The following is a 21,238-nucleotide window of genomic DNA, read 5'->3' on the forward strand; positions in this document are numbered from 1 at the left end:
CTTTTTTAACTGATATTTTATATATGGTAAAGCTGGCTATTGCTTGGCTTTCGGGGATTCAGAAATTCTTGATGTGGGTGGAGAACAGCAGGAAAGCAAACTCCCATGGAACTATTCTGAATTCCTAAATGTGCCCGGAATGACAGCTGTAAGGCATCTCTGTTTTTGGAAGAGTTGGGATCTGGGAGTTTTTATAAGACATAACTTTCTTTGGCACAGCTTTTCTCTCTGGTTTGCCAGCCAGGTTTCCATGCCTGGGTTTTTCCAGTCTGCCTGCCATTCTCAATCTTGTGCTTGCCAATATAACCACTGTATTAAGGTAATGAAAGATGATGATTAGAGAAAAGGTAAGTGGGGGAAAATAGAAAATCTTTTAGGATGCGCTAGAAAACTGTACTTAAAGTATGTTTGTGAGTATAGGCCACTTTTCACTGCAACAAATGTTTATTTTCACTGGAAGTAAGATGTACAGTAGGGTTGTGGTGTCTCTGAGACTGGCTGAGTGGCTTGTGGGTTTGGTCTGGCATTTACCTGGAGGGGTTCACCTTTTAAGGTCTGGTCCTTGGCTTTATGTCGGAAAATCTGGTTAAGTCATCTCTTCATAGACTTCATCACTGTTAATCAGAGGTAGATTTAATAAATTAATACAATCAGTCAAGCTCAGAAATATTTAAGAAGAGTTAATTTCTAATTTTATAATGAAGTATTTTACTGTTACAGGTTCAGAATACCTAAAATCAGTTTAAGTAATGTTTTCTTTCTATAGGCTGATCTGCATAGAAAGCCAAGTTAAAATGACAAGCTTCCCTCCTGATTATGAAATCTGTACAGGAGGAGTTAGTGTGTATGAATCACAATGGGGAGATTCAGGATGCAGGGACTGAACAGTGTTTGAATGGGCATTGCCAACTTTTGTTTCTTTGGAATTATTTTTTTCCATGTTCTATTTCAGTGGTCTAGGGTGTAGACATTGGATGGTGTTGCGAGTGGGGGTGGTGCACAAGAATAGAAGTGTAGTAACACCCATATGCTGTGTTATTGATGCAGCAGCCTGTGGTGAGCAGGTCCACTCAAGTGAGGTAGTGAATGATATTTAACTGATATATAAAGGAAATAAACCACTGTGTCAAAACAGGAGCCACTCCACTAGGCTGACGTTTCCTTGTCATAAGTGGTATCGGTTAGGTCCTGTTATTTCAGATTTGGAACCTTTGTACCCTCTTGACACCATTGATGCAATAGTAAACATTTATTATGTTATCTTTTGTCCTTCTTACGTATATACACATATGTCATCTTTTTAGTTCATATTCATGCTATGTTACTATCCCCTTTATTATTTTTCTTATTTTTTTCTTTTACATTCTTCCCCTGTTTACCTTTTAAGCATAGTGATCAGAGTGCGACATATAATAATTTTGGTTATGCAGTGTTCTTTTGAGGAACTGGGAATGTTTTTGTAGCTGTGTCTGGTATTCTGAGGTTGAAGTATAGTATGGAGACATGTTCGCCTTAAATTCAAAAATATATTGACAGGACAGAAATTTATTTTAATCTCTTTTTAAAAAATATTTTAACAAAAAAATTTTAATGTTATGTGCAATAAACATTAATATTTCAAGAAAAAAGATCTTAAATATAATATTACCAAAACTGTACTAACAAAGTATAACATCACAAAAGTTGTAGGAAGTATTACAGGAAGTATTAAAAATCTGCAACTACCACATCATAGTTTGATATTTAGTTTACTAAACATATGTAAAACATATACCATGTAATATCTTTAATATTAATATAATAACAGATAAAACTAACTTAAAGGTGATAGAAGTAAAAAAGTGATTACTCTGAGGGAAGGATGAAAAAATGTTCTAAAGATTTTTTGAGGTGATAGTTGGTAGAGTATATGCAGTTAACAAAGCTCATGGACCTAATGCTTATGAACTGTGTGTTTTGTTTAAGCTTCATCCCAAGTAAAAAATTTAAAAATATGTTGTTGTTACTGTCAAAAATTTATCTTCATATTTGTTCTTTCCTACTTTTATATGATTTCACTTTAACCTAGAACTATTACATAAGAAATACACAGTTCAAGATGAATTCCTAGAAACAAAAGAAACAGAGTAAGGGTCACCATTCCCCCAGTTATGAATGTTTGGTGTATACTTTCCGTCAGGGTCAAAGAGTCAAACATAAATTTTCCTAATGATTGATCTAATAGCCATGTAATCTTTTGTACGTTTTTGACATTAATTTATTTTACATTGAAATACATGTACAGTTGATCTAACCTTAGATAGACAAAGATGCCTAATAAAAATATTAATTATCTAAGAGTTGACACCAAGATTTATAACATTTGGAATTGGGGCCTAATGATCTTTTAATAACTTGTTTTTGTTTTTGTTTTTTTAAATTAGGAACCTATGAAATCCAGAGCACCACAGCTACATTTGGAATATAGATTCTATAAGCAGTTAGGATCTGGAGGTAAAATTTTATATTTTAAAATTTGAAATAAAATGGATTGTCATAACTCTTAGGTTTCAAAGAATAGTATTTAAATTGAGTTATAGTGAATCACGTCTTAAGGAGTTACCAGACATTTTCTTGCTATAGTCTTAATGTACACTTCCTTATTTTAAACTAGAGGCTCATGGCATGAAATTCATGCACTAGTAGGGTCCTTAGGCCTGGCCGGTGATCAGGGCCAATCTGTGGGGGGACCCGTGGGGTGACCTGGGGGTGGGAGGCCTACTGGCACCTGTGTTGAGTGTCTGCTCCCTGGTGGTCAGTATGCGTCATAGCAACAGGTTGTTCCACTGATCATCCCGCCGTTTAGTTGATTTGCATATTGGGCTTTTATTATATAGGATAGGATATTTTTGGAGCTTTTTATCTTGGTACTAATATGAGTAGAGATCATTGTGAAAAAATTTAATTTGAGAATATAAGATGAATATAGCTTCTTTATTATTATATTTTAGTAATATGTAGCTATTGAAATGACTTATGACATTGTTAGTATGCTGAAAAGTGGCCCATAAAATATATTTATATCATAATCCATAGAATTTATAAATGATACCTACAGCAAAGACTCTGCAGATATTATTAAGTTAATGATTTTGAGATAAGGAGATTATTCTGGATTATTGGGTAGTCCCTAAATGTAATCACAGATGTCCTTGTAAAAGAGACATTTTACATTTACAGAAGCGGAGAAGGCAAAGTGGTACAGAGGCAGACATAAGAGTGATATAACTCTAAGCCAAGGAATGCTGGCAACCACTAGTAGCTTCATCTCGATAATCTATTACAACCTCCAGAGGAAGTGTGACTGCCCACAGCTTGGTTCAACCTAGTGAAACTGATTTCAGATTTATGACCTCCAGAATTGTAGAAAATAATTTTTTGTCGGTTTTATTATTTTTTTGAGCTACAAGTGTGTGGTAATTACAGTGCTGTAGGAAATTAATAAAAGTATATTTTATATAAACTCTAAATCTAAGTGATAATGAATGTGCTGTTGGAAAAAACTAATGAGAAAATTTCCTATTGTATGTTGCATTTCTTTTATGTTAAACTCACAGCACTACATTTTCTCTTCACTAACTATAATGACTTTATATATACAGGTTCTTATTAGGTAGGGATATTGTGTTTCCTGAGATTTGATAAAATGGAATTTTTTTTCATGTCTTTGTAAGTGCATGTTTATATTCTAGTTGGTAGAGCTATTCATATCTTAATATAGTGGTCAGCAAACTCATTAATCAACAGAGCAAAATATCAACAGTACGATTGAAATTTTTTTTGAGAGCCAAATTTTCTTACCTTCTTACTAGAGGGTTATTATTTAGCATGAAGCCCAAATTTCTCTTTCTACTGACTCACTTTATACTTACTATTCCTTGGATAGACCTTACTATTTTCATGTTTGTATTCTTTTTTTCTGGAATGTCTTCTTTCTTTTTCAATGAATTCTTTATTTTTTCAGGTCCAACTAAATGTCATTCTTTTGCAGTGCATTTTCTAACATCTGTTTGTTCTGTCTCAAAACACTTTTTCTTGGACCTGAAGTTTTTGCGAATGTATCATTATTTTTCTTTTACCATATCATATTATATTATAATTTGTTTATGTCTATCTCTTCCACTACAATTTGAACTCTTTGAGGGCAATGAAATAATATATTCATATTGTTATTCTTGAGAATGATCAATAAAGTAGGTCTTTGGTAAATGATTGAAGTAATTAAATGAGAATAATAGACAGTTTTATTAGATATAAAGTTGTGATACAAAATCTCCAAAATTTCCTTTTTAAGTTGTCATTATATGTTTAAAGTTTTTTTTAAAAAATATTTTACAAAGTTATTATTATTATTAAATTTTGAGTTTTTTATTTCTAACAAAGAAGCAGTCATGATTTCAACATTTTTTAGTTAAATAATTTTATTTTTATTATCTAGTGATTTGGTAAATTTAATTTCTCATTTTAGAGATTTAGAAATAGAAGGAAAAATTAGTAATAGTTTTTAAATTAATGGAAATGATAAAACAAGGAGATATGCAAATGCTTATTTAATGAACTGAATTATATAACTCAGTAATCTAAAAAGATTAGGTTTAATTAATTTTTTTATATACTTTGAAAAAGTTTAGTTGAATTGTTGATACTTTAGGAAAATGTTTGGAACATATTTTGGAATATATAGGGAACATTTTTTTTTTAAGAACCTGTTATTCTGAATAATGCTTTTTTAATGTTAAATGACTTCTTTGACATCAGATGATTTGAAATAGCCGATACTAGGGGAACTTTGCAATTAAATTATTTCATGAAATTTCTTTATCAAGCTGTTATCTTTATCACAGAAAGTAAAATAACTTTTTTCTATCATAAATTATTACTTATCAAAGTAGGTAAAATAATCTTTTCTGTCATAAATTACTAACTATAGAAATGACATTAAACATATGGTTTGAAACCATGCATTTTTTTTTATATCATTGTTTCTCAAACAAGTGGCTTGATTTTTTTATGTTTCCTGAGCTATGATGTTCTAAACAATATGTAATTTGATAATAGCAGCAGTGGCTGTTTCTAAAATTATACTTCTGTGTAGTATTGCCTTCAAAGAGCTGTTAAAAGAGCTTCTCTTCTTTCTATATACTGATTCCTCTGCCTTCTCAGTTTGTGCCTTGTTAAAAGTCAGGATTTATGTGTTTCCTGTGTGTTTTGCTCTGGTTTATAGATACATTTTCACATTTTTTCAATATTATGTAGCTCTGTCTGCTAGCTAAACCAGTGTTGGTAATTCCATAATGGATGGAAATTTTATCAAACTATTCACTGTTGATAAACATTGTGTGTAATACTATTAGCCTTTTAAACGTGAGTGTACACATACAGTAATATCTAAAATTCCTTCCATTGAATTGCCAGATTAGATTTTTCTCTGATCATGTCTTAAATCTAAGAAATTGTTATTTTTATTTTATTTTATTTTTTAATACATTTTATTGATTTTTTTTACAGAGAGGAAGAGAGAAGGATAGAGAGTTAGAATAATTGATCAGCTGCCTCCTGCACACCCCCCCTGGGGACGTGCCCGCAACCAAGGCAAATGCCCTTTACCAGAATCGAACCCGGGACCTTCCAGTCCGCAGGCCGACGCTCTATCCACTGAGCCAAACCGGTTTTGGCGAAATTGTTGTTTTTATATAGAAGTGTCTCTTTGAGAAAACTCAGAGAAAATATTGTAAAAACCAGGAAAGTTAGTTGAATAAACTAATTAGAATATTACTTACAGTATTTTGGTATCAACAAAATGAATGAAAATACTATGTGAGTAGGTGGTTAGCGAAGACTTAATCTCAGCCTAGATAACCAACAGTTTATGTAGCAGATTCTCAGTTCTTTTTTCTATCTTAGATTAATGGCTTTTAGAAGACATCTGAAGTATATATAATAATTCTAATTCTGCATGAGAATTTCTGTCAGTTATGCATTGCTAAACTTTTACTAATTTACTAGAGGCCGGCACACGAATTTGTGCACAGGTGGGGTCCCTCTGTGTGGCCTGCAGGGATCAGCCAGAATCCCGTGGTCCAATGCTGCCTGTAGCTCCCACCTGCCACTCCCGTTTATCCCCACTGTGCCCGCTGCAGGCTCGTGCCCAATCAGTCCCCAATTGGGAGAGACTCATGCTGCCACAGCAGTGCTCACCAGCCTTGAGCCCTATGTCTGGCATCAGGCTGAAACTGGCTCTGGGATCAGGCTGAAACTGGCTCTCCAACATCCCCTGAGGGGTCCCCGATTGTGAGAGGGTACAGGTTAGGCTGAGGGACCCCACCGGTGCATGATCAGGCTGGGGAGGAACTGCGGGAGGACTCCAAGGCATATCTGGCCCATCTCCTTCAGTCCCAATGGGCTACACCCCAGTAGTAAGCTAACCTACTGGTCGGAGCATCTGCCCCCTAGTGGTTGGTGCACATCATAGCGACTGGTCCACTAGTTGACTTTGTGCTCCCTGGTGGAGAGCATATTAGCATATTACACTTTGATTGGTGGTTCGGTTGTTCTACCATTGAGCTATTTGCATATTACTCTTTTATTATATAGGACTAGAAGCCCAGAGCGCGAGGAAACACCCAGAGGGCTACCAGGACCCATGCCTGACTCTCAGTGTCCCCTGGCTCCCCTGCCTGTATCTGCTCGGGGGCCACCAAAGCCGCCATGCCGGCTTGGGCAGGCCCTGTAGTCTCTGTCTCTGTTTGTGCTCTGGAACTCACCTGCGCACGAATCTCCTGTCCAGTCATGACCCATCACTGCATCCTAGCCTAATTTGCGTATTACCTCTTTATACATATACTTGAGGCCCGTTGCAGAAAATTCATGCATGGGGGTGTGTCCCTCAGCCCAGCCTGCACCGTCTTCAATCTGGGACCCTTCGAGGGATGTCTATTTGTTTAGGGCCGATCCCTGTTTAGGATCGAGCCTAAATGGGCAGTCAGACATCCCTCTCACAATCCAAGGCAGCTGGCTCTAAACTGCTCGCTTGCCTGCCTGATTGCCTGCCTCTGATTGTTTCTGTCTGCCAGCCTGATCACCCCCTAACAACTCCTCTGCTAGCCTGATTGATGCCTAACTGCTCCCCTGCCAGCCTGATTGCCCCTAACTGCCCTCCTCTGCAGGCCTGGTCAACTGTAACTGCCTTCTCCTGCAGGCCTGGACTCCACCAACTACTCTTCCCTGCAGGCTTGGGTCCCCCCAACTACCTTTCCCTCCAGGCTTGTTCACCCCCAACTGCCCTCCCTTGCAGGCCATCTTGTGGTGGCCATTTTGTGTCCACATGGGGGCAGCTATCTTTGACCACAGGGGCAGTCATTTTGTGTGTTGGAGTGATGGTCATTTTGCATATTACTTTTATTAGATAGGATAGATATGTGAATATAGGTGTGCATTGGTACTAGTAGATGGAAGTGTACAAAGTTTTTCTGTCATAGTTTATGGAGAATGTGTTCATTTAAAGAATGCTATGAATTCTTGAAATATGTTTGGTTTGTATGGTATAGGTATTAGGATTGTTGTATATTATGTGGTAATTATAGTATTTTTAGAGATTAATTAATAACAAGAATCTTAAAAAAGAAACCATGACTAAATGGAGATAAGAGATTTAATTTTCTAAAAGACAGCATCATTTATGTTATTTCCTATTTAATATTAGAAAGAAAGCAAAAAGACATGCAAAACAATATGTTGATTTTATATTTCATGTTTTATTTTAGATTTAAATATAAAGTAGCACATTGTTAGAGGAAAAAAATTATAATCTTAAAACTTGGGGTAAAAATGATACAATTCATTTTTTTTCTTAATTATTTAGGCCCAAAGAGAATAATAACTGAATAATGAATAATATAGCATATTCACATGATATTCATTGAATATTTAATATAATAAAGAATACTTGTGATGTTAGTTTTTGATGTTCTTTAAAATTTAGAATAATTTCTAATGTATAAATAGAATTATCACAGAAAATACTATTGCTTCTTTTTTACGGTTGAGGTCGCCTTATTCCTTTTATTTGAGGTTAAGTGGTAGAGTTTTACTACTATTGATAATTGTGAGTGCTGTGGTATTTTAATGCAGTAACTTTTACCAAATCTGGAACTCATGGCACCTGTTTGTTCATATCAGAGCTTAAAATTTTGGGGTCTCAGGGTCCTTTTATACCCCTAAAACTTTTTGAGGATCCCAGAGAACTTTTCCTATTGTAGATTAGCTGTTGATAGTTAGCATTTGAGAAATTAAAATAGAAATATAAAAATATTGCCACATTAATTTATTTTAAAATAACAGTATTTTAAAATCACAACTGACTATATATTCCAAATAAGAAAAAATGAGAAAAGTGGCCTTGAGAAGTACATATTTTGGACATCTCTTTAATATCTGGCTTACTAGAAAACAGCTAGGTTCTCATATCTTCTTCATTCATTCTGTCTATTGTCAAATTATATCATATAGTCTCTGGAAAACTGACTACTTAAAATGTAAATAATATCTTAGTGTTATTATAAAAGTAATTTGATGTCAGTGACCTCCTGAAAGGGTCTCATGGACCATCTACATCTGTTCCTAAGTATTTCTAGACCATATGTTGAGAACTGCTGAGCTAGGCATATAAGCATTTATGCTAAAGGTTAAGAATGTCTTAAAGTAAAACTGCTTTGGAAAAGAACATAGCCTATGTGATAATTCTGTACTTAGTATTTGTAATCAGATTTTAAGTTTTCTTAACTAGATCTATAAATTTTAAATTTTCCAATAAGAATATTGATTTTTTTTGTTGTTCTTTCTCCAACATGAATACTACTGAACCTGAAAATGTAAAGAAACATCCTGATATTATTTCTTTTAATGATATGCTTAACTCTCACCTATTTAAAAGGAACTGAAGTATTTCAATGCCTGGCTCACAGTACTAAATATTCTTTAAGAGTATTAGACCTCCTTGTATTATTTTGTGACATAAATTAATGTTATTTGACACTTAAATGGAATGCTGAAATATAAAATGAAATGTTTAGTAAAATTAATTTGGGCAGAGTATGTGTAAGATTGTATTTTCAAATAATATGTGATTTTTGTATTGGTGCCCATTGTTGAGCTTTGCTTGGGAAAAATAAAATACACTAGTCTGGAAAAGTGGAGATGCTAATAAGCATCCCTGAAAAATACTGATGTTGGAAATTATCAGAACTTTGATGAATTCACAATGGGTGGCTTTTTATAGTAGTTTCAAAAAATAATTTTAGAATAATAGGAATTGGGTGGAGTAAAAGTTTATAGTTGAAATTTCACTAGATATAAGAACAAATACAAAAGCTTGCTTTTGCCCATGAGTTGGATTGCATCCATGCAATTCAGTAACCAAGTGCTTTGATCAAGAGACAGCTAGTAACTTAACACCTTCATTACTCTTCCTGCTAAGCCTTCTTTCTGAGCCTTTCTCTTCTCTTCTCTGTTACCCTTTTCCCCCCTACTTCTCCCACTTCCAAAACACTTTCATGTGGTCTTGACTACCATATTTATATTGCTGTGATTGTTTTGTTTTGTTTTTGATTACCATACTCCCTAGCCTGTTAGAAAACAACACAGACCTGCCTTTGGAAATGAAATGTAGTTTGTTCTTTACAGAGCTTGCTTTATATTCGTGATTTTAAAAAAATGTATTAACTCTTGATTTTATATTTCAATGACATAAAATTTGCGTTGAAATACATTATCAGTAGTTATCTATAAAGTTTATATATTCATTGACTCACAAAACAAGGAGACATTCAGGGTAGGTCATCTTTTTTTCACCAGTGATTTGTATTGAGTCATATTTTAAGGTAAAATTACATTGCATGATAAAGCTGAGGTATTTTCATTCATACTGGAGACTCAATATCTGTTTAAATTTACTCACAGAAATATAATGCTATTTATGGGACTTAGTCATTTTGGGTAATGTAGAGATACATAGTTCTGAGACACTTTGAAACCATTAAAGAAAGAAAATTTTGGAGAAAATTGAAGTAGCTCATTTTTGTCCCTTTGCTGACCTTTTTCATGGTGTTATTTCAGAAACCCAAAGGTATGGTATGCATATCACTTGTTTGAATGAACATGTTAGGTACACATTCTCCTCCCAACAGTGAGCTGGCTTACTTGAAGTAAAGCGGAACAGACTTATTTATGCATACCTTCCCTTGGCTATGAGAAATTCTGTGGGAATAATTATGAATTTGGGTCATGCTTCAGAGGTAGTTTGAAAAGAGGAAACTTGAAGGCTGGATAAAAACAAAAGTTTGACAACTTGGATGGCAGAACTAGGGTAGAAATTTTTTGAAATGCAACCTTAGAAGTGTTCAAACCAGGTGAGGCAGAGTAAATGTGGGCCTTAGCATGGATCTGTTTATTCCTTCTATTAGGGAGTTATGGTGGGAAGGGAGAGGAAGCCAGACTTACATTATAGTCTGAATAGTAGTATACTTTGCTTTATTCCTAAGAACTCCAAAATGAAGTTAATAGTTAAGAGTAGAGGCAAGGCTATATAACTTTGAATATTAGGGAGAGTATTTGAGAAATACTAGCTCAGTTACAGATAATGTGTGGATTAAGTAAATATGGTCTAAATCTTCTTCTATTTAAAGTTGTTGTTTTTTTGTGGTCCCAAAAGAATTTTTAAAATGTGCATTTTATTCCTGATTGTAAAGGTAGCGTGTATTTTTTAGAACAATTTAGAAAAGCTTAAGAAATATAAAAGAGAAAGGAGAAATCACTTGTGCTTCCAAAATGGGTGTGGCATATTTTGCCTAATTAGTCCAGGGTTGGTGGATGTTTAGGTAGTTCCCTGTTGTTTTTTTACTGTTACAAGCAGTGCAGCTTCAACATCACTGTGTGCATACTTTTGCTTACTTTGGAAAGGGAAAGGCAAGTTCCTCCAAAAATGTACCAGTTCATATTCTCGTCAACAAGGTTTTAACTCACAACTTTGTAAACCTTGATTAATAAATTAACTTTCAAATTATTAATATCCTTTTGATACTATACCAAAACTTCACAGGTGATTGTTTTTCTTTCATTGGCTTTTATTTTTATTTTTTAAAAATATGTTTTTTATTGATTTCAGAGAGAGAAAGGAGAGGGAGAGATAGAAATATCAATGATGAATTACATCAATCAGCTGCCTCCTGTATGCCCCCTACTGGCAATTGAGCTTGCAACCCAGGCTTGTGCTCTGATGGAGAATCAAATCATGACCTCCTGGTTCATGGGTTCACCCTCAATCACTGAGCCACATTAGCTGGGCTTCCGTTGATTTTTATATAGAATGGAAGGGAGCAAGGAGAGGGAGAGATAGGAAAGTGGGGTAAGGAGAGAGAGAGAGAGAGAGAGAGAGAGAGAGAGAGAGAGAGAGAGAGAGAGAGAGAGAGGGAGAGAGAGGGAGAAGAGAAGAGAAGAGAGGAGAAGAGAGGAGAGAGAGACACATGGATTGGTTGCCTCCCACATGCACCCTGCAGGGAGCATGAAGCATGCAACCAAGACACATGCTCTAGCCTGGGAATCAAACCCATGACCCCTCTGTCCTCGGGCTGATGTTCTAACCACTGAACAAATGGTTAGGGCAGGGGATTGATTTTTAAAGGTCAGTTGCAATGTAGAGTTAGAAACCATATTACAATATAAAAAACTTTTCCTGTTCTCTCTCGCAATAATATCTATCATATTTTTAATAGATCAATTACTTGTGCATGGTTTTGTAAAAATATGCATTGGTGATTTGGAAAGTACTGGTTCATTAAGTTATTTCAAATAATGATACATTTCATTACCAAATTTAAATTGTAATAGTATCGTCACAAGTTTTATCAGAAAGGGTTTGTTTGAGACGCCAAGGCACATTATAATTAAAGTGGCAAACAACAACGACAAAGTAAGAATCTTAAAAGCAGCCAGAGAGAGACAGAAAGTTACTTACAAAGGAACCCCCATCAGACTAGCAACTGATTTCTCAACAGAAACATATCAGGCCAGAAGAGAATGGGATGAAATATACAAAGTCATGCAAAGGAAGGGTTTGAATCCAAGAATACTGTACCCAGCAAGACTATCAATCAAAATTGAAGGGGAAATCAGGAGCTTCACAGACAAAAAAAGACTGAAGGAATTTATCTCCACCAAACCAGCAATGCAAGAAATGCTAAAGGGTCTACTGTAAAAATAAAGAAATAGGAATTGAAGAAGGAACATGGGTATAGAATAAAAATGCCATCAAATGAGTACCTATCAATAATAACCTTAAATGTAAATGGATTAAATGCTCCAATCAAAAGACATAGGGTGTCAGATTGGATAAGAAAACAAGACCCTTACATCTGTTGCCTACAAGAAACCCACCTCAGAAAAAAAGATGCACACAGACTGAGGGTGAAGGGATGGAAAAAAGTTTTCCAGGCAAATGGAAAGGAAAGAAAAGCTGGGGTAGCAATACTTATATCTGACAAATTAGATCTCAGAGTGAAGGACATAACAAGAGATAATGAAGGCCACTTCATAATACTAAAGGGTACAATCCAACAAGAAGAAATAACCCTGGTAAATATATATGCACCCAATACAGGAGCACCCAAATACATAAAAAAACTGCTGGAGGACATTAAGGGAGAGATTAATAGCAATACAATCATAGTAGGAGATTTTAATACCCCACTGTCACCCTTCGACAAATCATCTAAACAAAAAATCAGCAAAGAAATATCAATCCTAAACGACTCACTAGACCAGATGGAATTAATTGACATCTTTAGAACATTCCACCCCAAAGCCACAGAATATACATTCTTCTCAAGTGCCAATGGGACATTCTCAAAGATAGACCACATTTTGGGACATAGGCAAAGTCTCTTCAAATTCAAGAAGATAGAAATCATATCAAGCATCTTCTCAGATCATAGTGGCATAAAACTGGAAATTAATTACAATAAAAATAATCCAAAGAAATCAAATACATGGAGACTAAACAACATGCTATTAAACAAGGACTGGGTTACCAGAGAAATCAAGGAAGAAATTAAAAACATCCTGGCAACAAATGACAATGAAAACACAACAATCCAAAATCTATGGGACACAGCAAAAGCAGTTTTGAGAGGGAAGTTCATATCCTTACAAGCCTATTGCAAAAAACTAGAAAAAATGGTAACAGATGAACTAACTCTACAACTCAAAGAGTTAGAAAAAGAGCAACAAGAAAAGCCCAGTGTAAGCAGAAGGAAGGAAATAACAAAAATCAGAGCACAGATAAATGACATAGAGACCAAAGAAACAATACATAAGATCAACAAAACCAAGAGCTGGTTCTTCGAAAGGATAAACAAGATTGATGGACCTCTAGCCAGGCTAACCAAGAAACAAAGAGAGAGGACCCAAATAAACAAAATCAGAAATGAAAGAGGTGAAATAACAACAGACCCCACCGAAATACAACAGATTGTTACAAAATACTACGAACAACTCTATTCCAACAAACTAAACAACCTGGAGGAAATGGACATATTCCTAGAAAAATACAAACTGCCAAAACTCAATCAGGAAGAATCTAAAAATCTCAATAGACCAGTGACGTGGGAAGAAATTGAAACCGTCATCAAAAAGCTTCCAGCAAACAAAAGCCCAGGGCCAGATGGCTTCACAGGAGAGTTTTACCAAACATTCAAGGAAGAACTAAAACCTATCCTCCTCAGACTATTCCAAAAAATCCAAGAGGAAGGAACACTTCCGAACTCCTTCTATGAAGCCAGCATCACCCTAATACCAAAACCAGATAAAGACAACTCAATGAAAGAGAATTACAGGCCAATATCCCTCATGAACATAGATGCCAAAATCCTCAACAAAATTCTAGCAAATCGACTCCAGAAGAACATCACAAAGATCATACACCATGACCAAGTAGGATTTATTCCAGGAATGCAAGGATGGTACAATATCCGCAAATCAATAAACGTGATACATCACATAAACAAATTGAAAGATAAAAATCATATAGTCATATCAATTGACGCAGAAAAAGCATTTGACAAAATCCAACACCCTTTCCTGTTAAAAACTCGTAAAAAGGTGGGAGTACAAGGATCATACCTCAACATAATAAAAGCTATATATGATAAACCCACAGCCAACATTATACTCAATGGGCAAAAACTAAAACCATTCCCTCTAAGAACAGGAACAAGACAGGGATGCCCACTCTCGCCACTCCTGTTTGACATAGTTCTGGAAGTACTAGCCATTGCAATTAGACAAGAGGAGGAAATAAAAGGCATCCAAATTGGAAAAGAAGAAGTAAAGTTATCCTTATTTGCAGATGACATGATATTGTACATAAAAAACCCAAAAGACTCCATTAAAAAACTAATTGACTTAATAAATGAATTTGGCAACGTAGCAGGATATAAAATTAATGCCAAGAAATCCATGGCATTTCTATACACCAACAGTGAAACTACAGAAACAGAGGCTAAAGAAGCAATTCCATTCACCATCGCACCAAAAAAATTAAGATACCTAGGAATAAATTTAACTAAAGAAATAAAGGACCTATTTGCGGAAAATTTACACGACACTGAAAAAAGAGATAGAGGAAGATGTAAGGAGATGGAAGAACATACCATGTTCATGGATTGGTAGAATCAACATCATCAAAATGTCCATACTTCCTAAAGCAATCTATAGGTTCAATGCACTCCCCATTAAAATACCAACGACATATTTCACTGACCTAGAAAGAACTCTCCAAAAGTTCATTTGGAACAATAAAAGACCCCGAATAGCCACAGCAATTCTGAGAAAGAAGAGTAAAGTAGGAGGGATCTCAATACCAGACTTCAAACTATACTACAAAGCCACTGTTCTCAAAACAGCCTGGTACTGGCACAAGAACAGACAAATAGATCAATGGAATAGAATTGAGAACCCAGATATCAACCCAAATCACTATGCTCAATTAATATTTGACAAAGGAGGCACGAATATACAATGGAGTCAAGACAGTCTCTTCAATAAATGGTGTTGGGAAAATTGGACAGACACATGCAAAAGAATGAAACTAGATCACCAACTTACACCATTCACAAGGATAAACTCAAAATGGATACAGGACTTAAACATCAGACGGGAAACCATAAAAATACTAGAAGCATCCACAGGTAGCAAAATCTCAGACGTATGCCAAAATAACTTCTTCACTGATACTGCCCCTAGGGCAATGGAAACTAAAGAGAAAATAAACAAATGGGACTACTTCAAAATAAAAAGCTTTTTTACAGCAAAAGAAACCATCAATAAAACAACAAGAAAGCCCACGGTGTGGGAGATCATATTTGCAAATATTACCACTGATAAAGGTTTAATCTCCAACATTTACAGACAGCTTATACAACTAAATAAAAGGAAGATGAATGATCCAATTAAAAAATGGGCAATGGACCCAAACAGAATATTTTCAAAAGAAGACAGAAGGAAGGCCAAAAGGCACATGAAAACATGCTCAAAGTCACTAATTATCCGAGAGGTGCAAATCAAAACAACAATGCGGTACCATCTCACACCTGTTAGAATGGCCAACATCAACAAATCAACAAACGACAAGTGTTGGCGAGGTTGCGGAGAAAAAGGAACCCTCGTGCACTGCTGGTGGGAATGCAGACTGGTACAACCACTGTGGAGAACAGTGTGGAGTTTCCTTAAAAAACTGAAAATGGAACTCCCATTTGACCCAGTAATCCCACTTCTAGGAATATATCCCAAGAATCTAGAAACACCAATCAGAAAGGATATATGCACCCCTATGTTCATAGCAGCACAATCTACAATAGCCAGAATTTGGAAACAGCCTAGGTGCCCGTCAGCAGATGATTGGATCCAAAAACTATGGTACATCTACACAATGGAATACTATGCTGCCATAAAGAAGAAGGAATTCTCATCATTTGCAGCAACCTGGATGGAATTGGAGAGCATCATGCTGAGTGAAATAAGCCAATCAACGAAAGAGAAACACCACATGACCTCACACATCGGTGGATGATAAAGATCTTTATAAACTGATGAACCAAGAGACAGATATAGAGAAAGTAAAGCAACAGGCAGACTGTCAAATTACAGTGGGGAGGGTAGGGATATCAGGGGGAGATAATAGATCAACCGAAGGACTTGTATAAATGCATATAAGTACAACCAATGGACATAAAACAATGGGGAGGGAGGGGATGTGTGGGAGGGAGGGAGGGGGGCAATAAAAAAAAATCAAGAAAATATGTAAAAAATAAATAAATAAATAAATAAAAAAAAAAGAAAGGGTTTGTATAAGTATTGCAGAAGCTTTCAGGTTCATCTTGGCAGATATAAGTTTTGCAAAATTCTAAGTTTTACTTGAAAACGTGAATTTTATTGTTGGTATCAAATAGGAACAAATATTTTAGGTTTTCTTAAATCAACAGACTCTGTTCATTTTCAAAATGCCTTTTATTTCTTTTTCTTTTTGCTTCATTGCATTGTTGAATAGAAGAGGTGAAAGTGGACAGACATTCTTCTCTTGTTCCTAGTCTTCCACCTTCAGGTTTGATGCTAGCTGGGAGTTTTTTTAGATGCCTTTACCAGGTTGAGGACCTTCTATTCCACATCTGCTGAGAGCTATGTCAGATGCTTTTCCAGCTCCTATTAAGGTGAACTGATGCTTTTTCACATTTAATCTGTCATTATGGTGAGTGACATTGATGGATTTCTAAATAATAACCTAAACTTTATTTCCTCGGTGAAATCATCCTTGATCATAGCATCTTGTTCACACATAATCTGTTATGTCTAGCCCAGTCCCGGAAATATATAGAGGATGCTCAAAAAGCATTTGTTGAATTGATTATGACAAATTTCTTAAGTGGTTTTCCATTTTTAGAAACCTTTGAAAACATTTGAAAAAAGTCAGTCTTTTAATAAACCAAAATATGTTGCTACCTTATTCAGTGATCATTACACAACAACTTTAACTACTAGAGATATAGATGGTGACTCAGGAGGAAGTAGAAAAGCCTTTGACAGCCCTTCCATTGAAGAATGTCAGACCTGTTTATTTTTATATTCTATATATAGTTCTTACAAGCTTGATGGTCTGGTTTCCTTGCACCCAGATAAGAAGCAACAAACTGAAGGGTGGAAATGAGTTATTAGACATTGCTAAAATTAAAAAATTCCCATGGTATAGAGAGGAAAATGTCACTGTAGAAATAATTTTAAAAGCTTAGTAGCTGAGGGCTGTTCATAAGTCTTAATTGCCACTCTCGGATCTTAATGTATGTAGCTTTGTAAAAGCAGTATTTTAGAGTTGGAATAAACTTTAGTGAGCCTCTAATCCACATTTATGTGAGGGGTAGGTGACACACATATGATAAGAGTAGCTTTGGTAAAAGTGATTCATACATACTACAACATACTACAGTAGTGATTCCCAGTTGCAGTTCTGTGTGTGTGTGTGTGTGTGTGTGTGTGTGTGTGTGTGAGAGAGAGAGAGAGAGAGAGAAAGAGAGAGAGAGAGAGAAAGAGAGAGAGAGAGAGAGAGAGAGAGAGATAGATAGATGGAGGTGCTAACATATACACATGGGCATGTATGGGGATCTCTGTTTCTGGGAGGAGGCCATCTATGCAATTGAACTTATCCTCTTCCCTTCATCCCTGCCCTGATTATATTATCTTACCTCCTTATCTTCAGATATTCTGCTGCCTCACTCAGATTCACATTTGAGAAACACTGGTCTTATCCAAACTAGTAATCTATACTAATAAAAGGGCAATATACTAATTAAGACTGGGAGATCTTCCGGGAGACCTTCTATATGTCCTTCTGAAAAAAGCCATGATGTGGAGCCAAGGCAGAGGCAGTTAGGAGCCATCAGACCAGGAGGGGAGGGCAGTTGGGGGCGAGCAGGCCAGCGTGGGAGGGCAATTAGGGGCAAACAGGCTGGCAAAGGGGGGGCCAGTTGGGCGCAAGCAGGCTGGTAAGAGGGGCAGTTGAGGGTGAGTAGGCTGGCAAGGGGTGCCAGTTGGGGGCGAGAAGGCCAGTGGCGGGGGGGAGGGGGTGCAGTTGGGGGTGACAGGCCAGCAGCGGGGGACAGTTGAGGGTGAGCAGGCCAGCAAGGGGGGGGGGGCATTTTGGGGGCGAGAAGGCCAGTGGGGAGAGGGCAGTTGGGGGTGAGTAAGCCAGAATGCAGAGTGGTTAGGGGCCATCAGGCAGGCAGGCAGGTGAAGGTTAGGAGCCAGTGGTCCCAGATTGCAAGAGGGATGTCTGACTGCCAGGATCGGGCCTACACTAGCAGTCGAACATCCCCTGAGGGGTCCCAGATTGGAGAGGGTCCAGGCCAGACTGAGGGACGGACACACACACACACATACACACACACACACACACACACACACCCATGCACAAATTTTATGCATTGGGCCACTAGTCCTATATAATAAAAGGCTAATATGCAAATAGACCGAATGGCAGAACAACTGAACAGCTGGTTGCTATGACGTACCCTGACCACCAGGGATACATGCAGTACATGGTGGGTGTCAACAGTAGGTGGCAGAGCATGAATATGGAGGCGTCAGCTGTGGTGGGATGGTGGGGCAGGTGAGTGGGGTGCCAGACCAAGGCAGGGTTGCTGGTCGCTGTCATTGGGGCGAGCCTCTGGTGGTTACTAAAAATTCTTTGCTCCTGAGTGTGTGCCGTAGTCCCACCGGGTGCTTGCACCTTCTGTTGGCACCAGCCCCACTCACACTGGCTCTGGAGGATGGGCTGAGACCTGCCCCTCTGCACACCACAGCCCCAGAGCCCACAGTTCCTTTCAAGGTGCACAAATTCGTGCATTGGGCTCCTAGTACTATAGATAAGCCAATGCAAACCTCCTTGAGAGGTTAAATGGTTAATATTGGGATAAACTATGAAACTAGTAGTCCTGGCTTCTAGTTGAATGTTTTCTGTTATGCCCCTGCAATAAATATTCACAACGATAGAGGGAACAGAGAATAAAGTTGTGTTTTCCAAGCTCTTTACTTAAAAAAAAAAAATGGAAAGGATTTATTCAAAAGATTTTTTCCCTTCTAAAAAATCTGATATCACTTGTAAGTAAAACTGAGACATTTAAGATGGAAGAAGTTCATTTCCTCATGATGAATAGATAAATGCAGTGTTAAGATAAATTGATCACCTATTTATATTTGCTACTTGGGAGTCTCTTATAGCTCTAAAAGTACAGATGATTTCTATGCATTTAGGCTTTAAATTTGAAGTTTGATTAGTTTGTATTGTTGAATAATGAATTATTCAGTACCTGGTGGCATAGAACAGTAGATCTTCTGCCAATTCCCAGGGGTCAGGAGTCCAGGCATGGCTTAGCTGGGTCCTCTTTTGAGGGTCTTGCCTGGCTGAAATCAAGATGTAAACCCAGATTGCAATCTTACCTGAGGCTCAGTCCTCTTCCTAGCTCACTGGCTGTTCCCAGAATTCTGTTCTTCATGGCTGTGGGACCAAGTCCTTCAGTTCCTAGAGCCTTCCCATCATTTCCTGGCATATGATTTTCCCCAGAACATGGTAGTTTTCTTCTTTAAGGTCAACAAGAAAGCTTTTCTGAGCTTTGAATCTAAAGGTCTCTGACTTCTAGACCCTCTTTTTAAGGGACATACCTGATTAGGTTAGGCCCATCAGAATACTTTTGATTACTTTAAGGTCCACTGATAGGGGTATTAATTATATCACCTTTGCCATATAACACCTGATCAAAAGTGAAACCTGGGATTTTTGCCCACACTTAGAGGGAGGAGATTGTGCAGGGTGTATACACCAGAGGATGGGACTCTTGGAGGCTGATCTCAGCGTTATGCCTGCCACAGTGTTATTAAAGAGAACAGTGACTCTTTTGTTCAGTGAAAATCAAATCATTCCTAGGTGCCAAGCATTTCTCTAGGTCATGGAAATATAAGACTAAAATGCCCAGTTCCTGTCTTTGATGAGGTGGTAGAGACCAACAATGAAGCACTGTTTGTAATGTAGTTCAGTCATGCAGCTGCTGTGGAAGTGTAACCAGGCTACACTCTAGTAGAAGGCTGGGTCAGGAAAACTTTATTGTATCCATGGGAAATGTAAAACTCCTGCTGTTGTTCTTGAAACTACAAAATTAATTTTTAAATTGAATTTTCTAGGAAGAAAAGTTTGATATCAAAGACGAGGAAATTGTTAAAATCCTTTCTTCTTCTTCCTCCCTCTCCCCCCTCAGATGGTATACCTCAAGTTTACTATTTTGGCCCTTGTGGTAAATACAACGCTATGGTGCTGGAACTGCTGGGACCTAGTTTAGAAGATTTGTTTGATTTGTGTGATAGAACATTTTCTCTTAAAACAGTTCTCATGATAGCTATCCAACTGGTAAGTAAAGCAGGGTGCTTTGAAGTCATTTGAACAATTGTGTGGTTCTTTAGTCACAAATTTATATGAAAGGTTTCAAGTTTTGCTACATAATCTTTCAGGGCATTCAACTTAATACAAATGTTTCTGCTTTCCTGTTGCCTTTTTAGGACGCATGTAACTTAAAATAATTGAATCAGGTGCAGTATTTTATTTTTATGAAACAATATTTTATTGCTTTAAGATCAGAATACTCAGTTTGAGAATTAGGTTGTTTCTAGCTCTTTTCATTTAGAAGATGAATACTTTGAAAAGAAAACCCTCAAAGACATGGATTTTAATCTTGGAATTTAAATCTTGGTAATAAATTCTGATGGCTGAAAAAAAGAGGAAACAAACTAATGAGAAGTTTTCTAAATTATTTAAGTTTAGTGAACCTTTGGGAAAACAAATCTAGAAGAGGATTTTAAGGCAATTTTGAAATAAATGTCAATAGAAGCGTGGTGCAGAAATCTTAAAGTTGTTTTTTTCCATTGACTCATTAATTCCATTTCTATGAATTTGTCCTATGGAAGTATTCAGCTGTACTTAAAGGTTTTTGTACAAAGATATTTATAATAAAGTGGAAACAACCCAAATGTATAGAAATAACAGGATTAGTTGAATAGGTTGTTAATAGCCATATAATAGTAAAGTATGCATTTAAAATAATACATATTTTTA

At 36.6% G+C, this 21,238-nt stretch overlaps 1 protein-coding gene across 14 annotated transcripts in view; it reads left to right on the top strand.

Annotated features, from left to right (window-relative positions):
• CSNK1G3 (casein kinase 1 gamma 3) overlaps positions 1-21,238 on the top strand; it is a 109,393-nt gene that overhangs the window by 45,155 nt on the left and 43,000 nt on the right. For all 14 annotated transcript variants that reach the window (XM_084881822.1, XM_084881832.1, XM_084881830.1 and 11 more), the window contains 2 exons: positions 2,424-2,493; positions 20,388-20,536. In XM_084881822.1, coding sequence (XP_084737948.1) covers positions 2,424-2,493; positions 20,388-20,536 — 219 coding nt within the window. The remainder of the gene's footprint in view (positions 1-2,423; positions 2,494-20,387; positions 20,537-21,238) is intronic.

This window comes from Pipistrellus hanaki (assembly GCF_964339955.1).
Source record: "Pipistrellus hanaki genome assembly, chromosome: 4".
NCBI classification, from domain to species: Eukaryota; Metazoa; Chordata; class Mammalia; order Chiroptera; family Vespertilionidae; genus Pipistrellus; species Pipistrellus hanaki.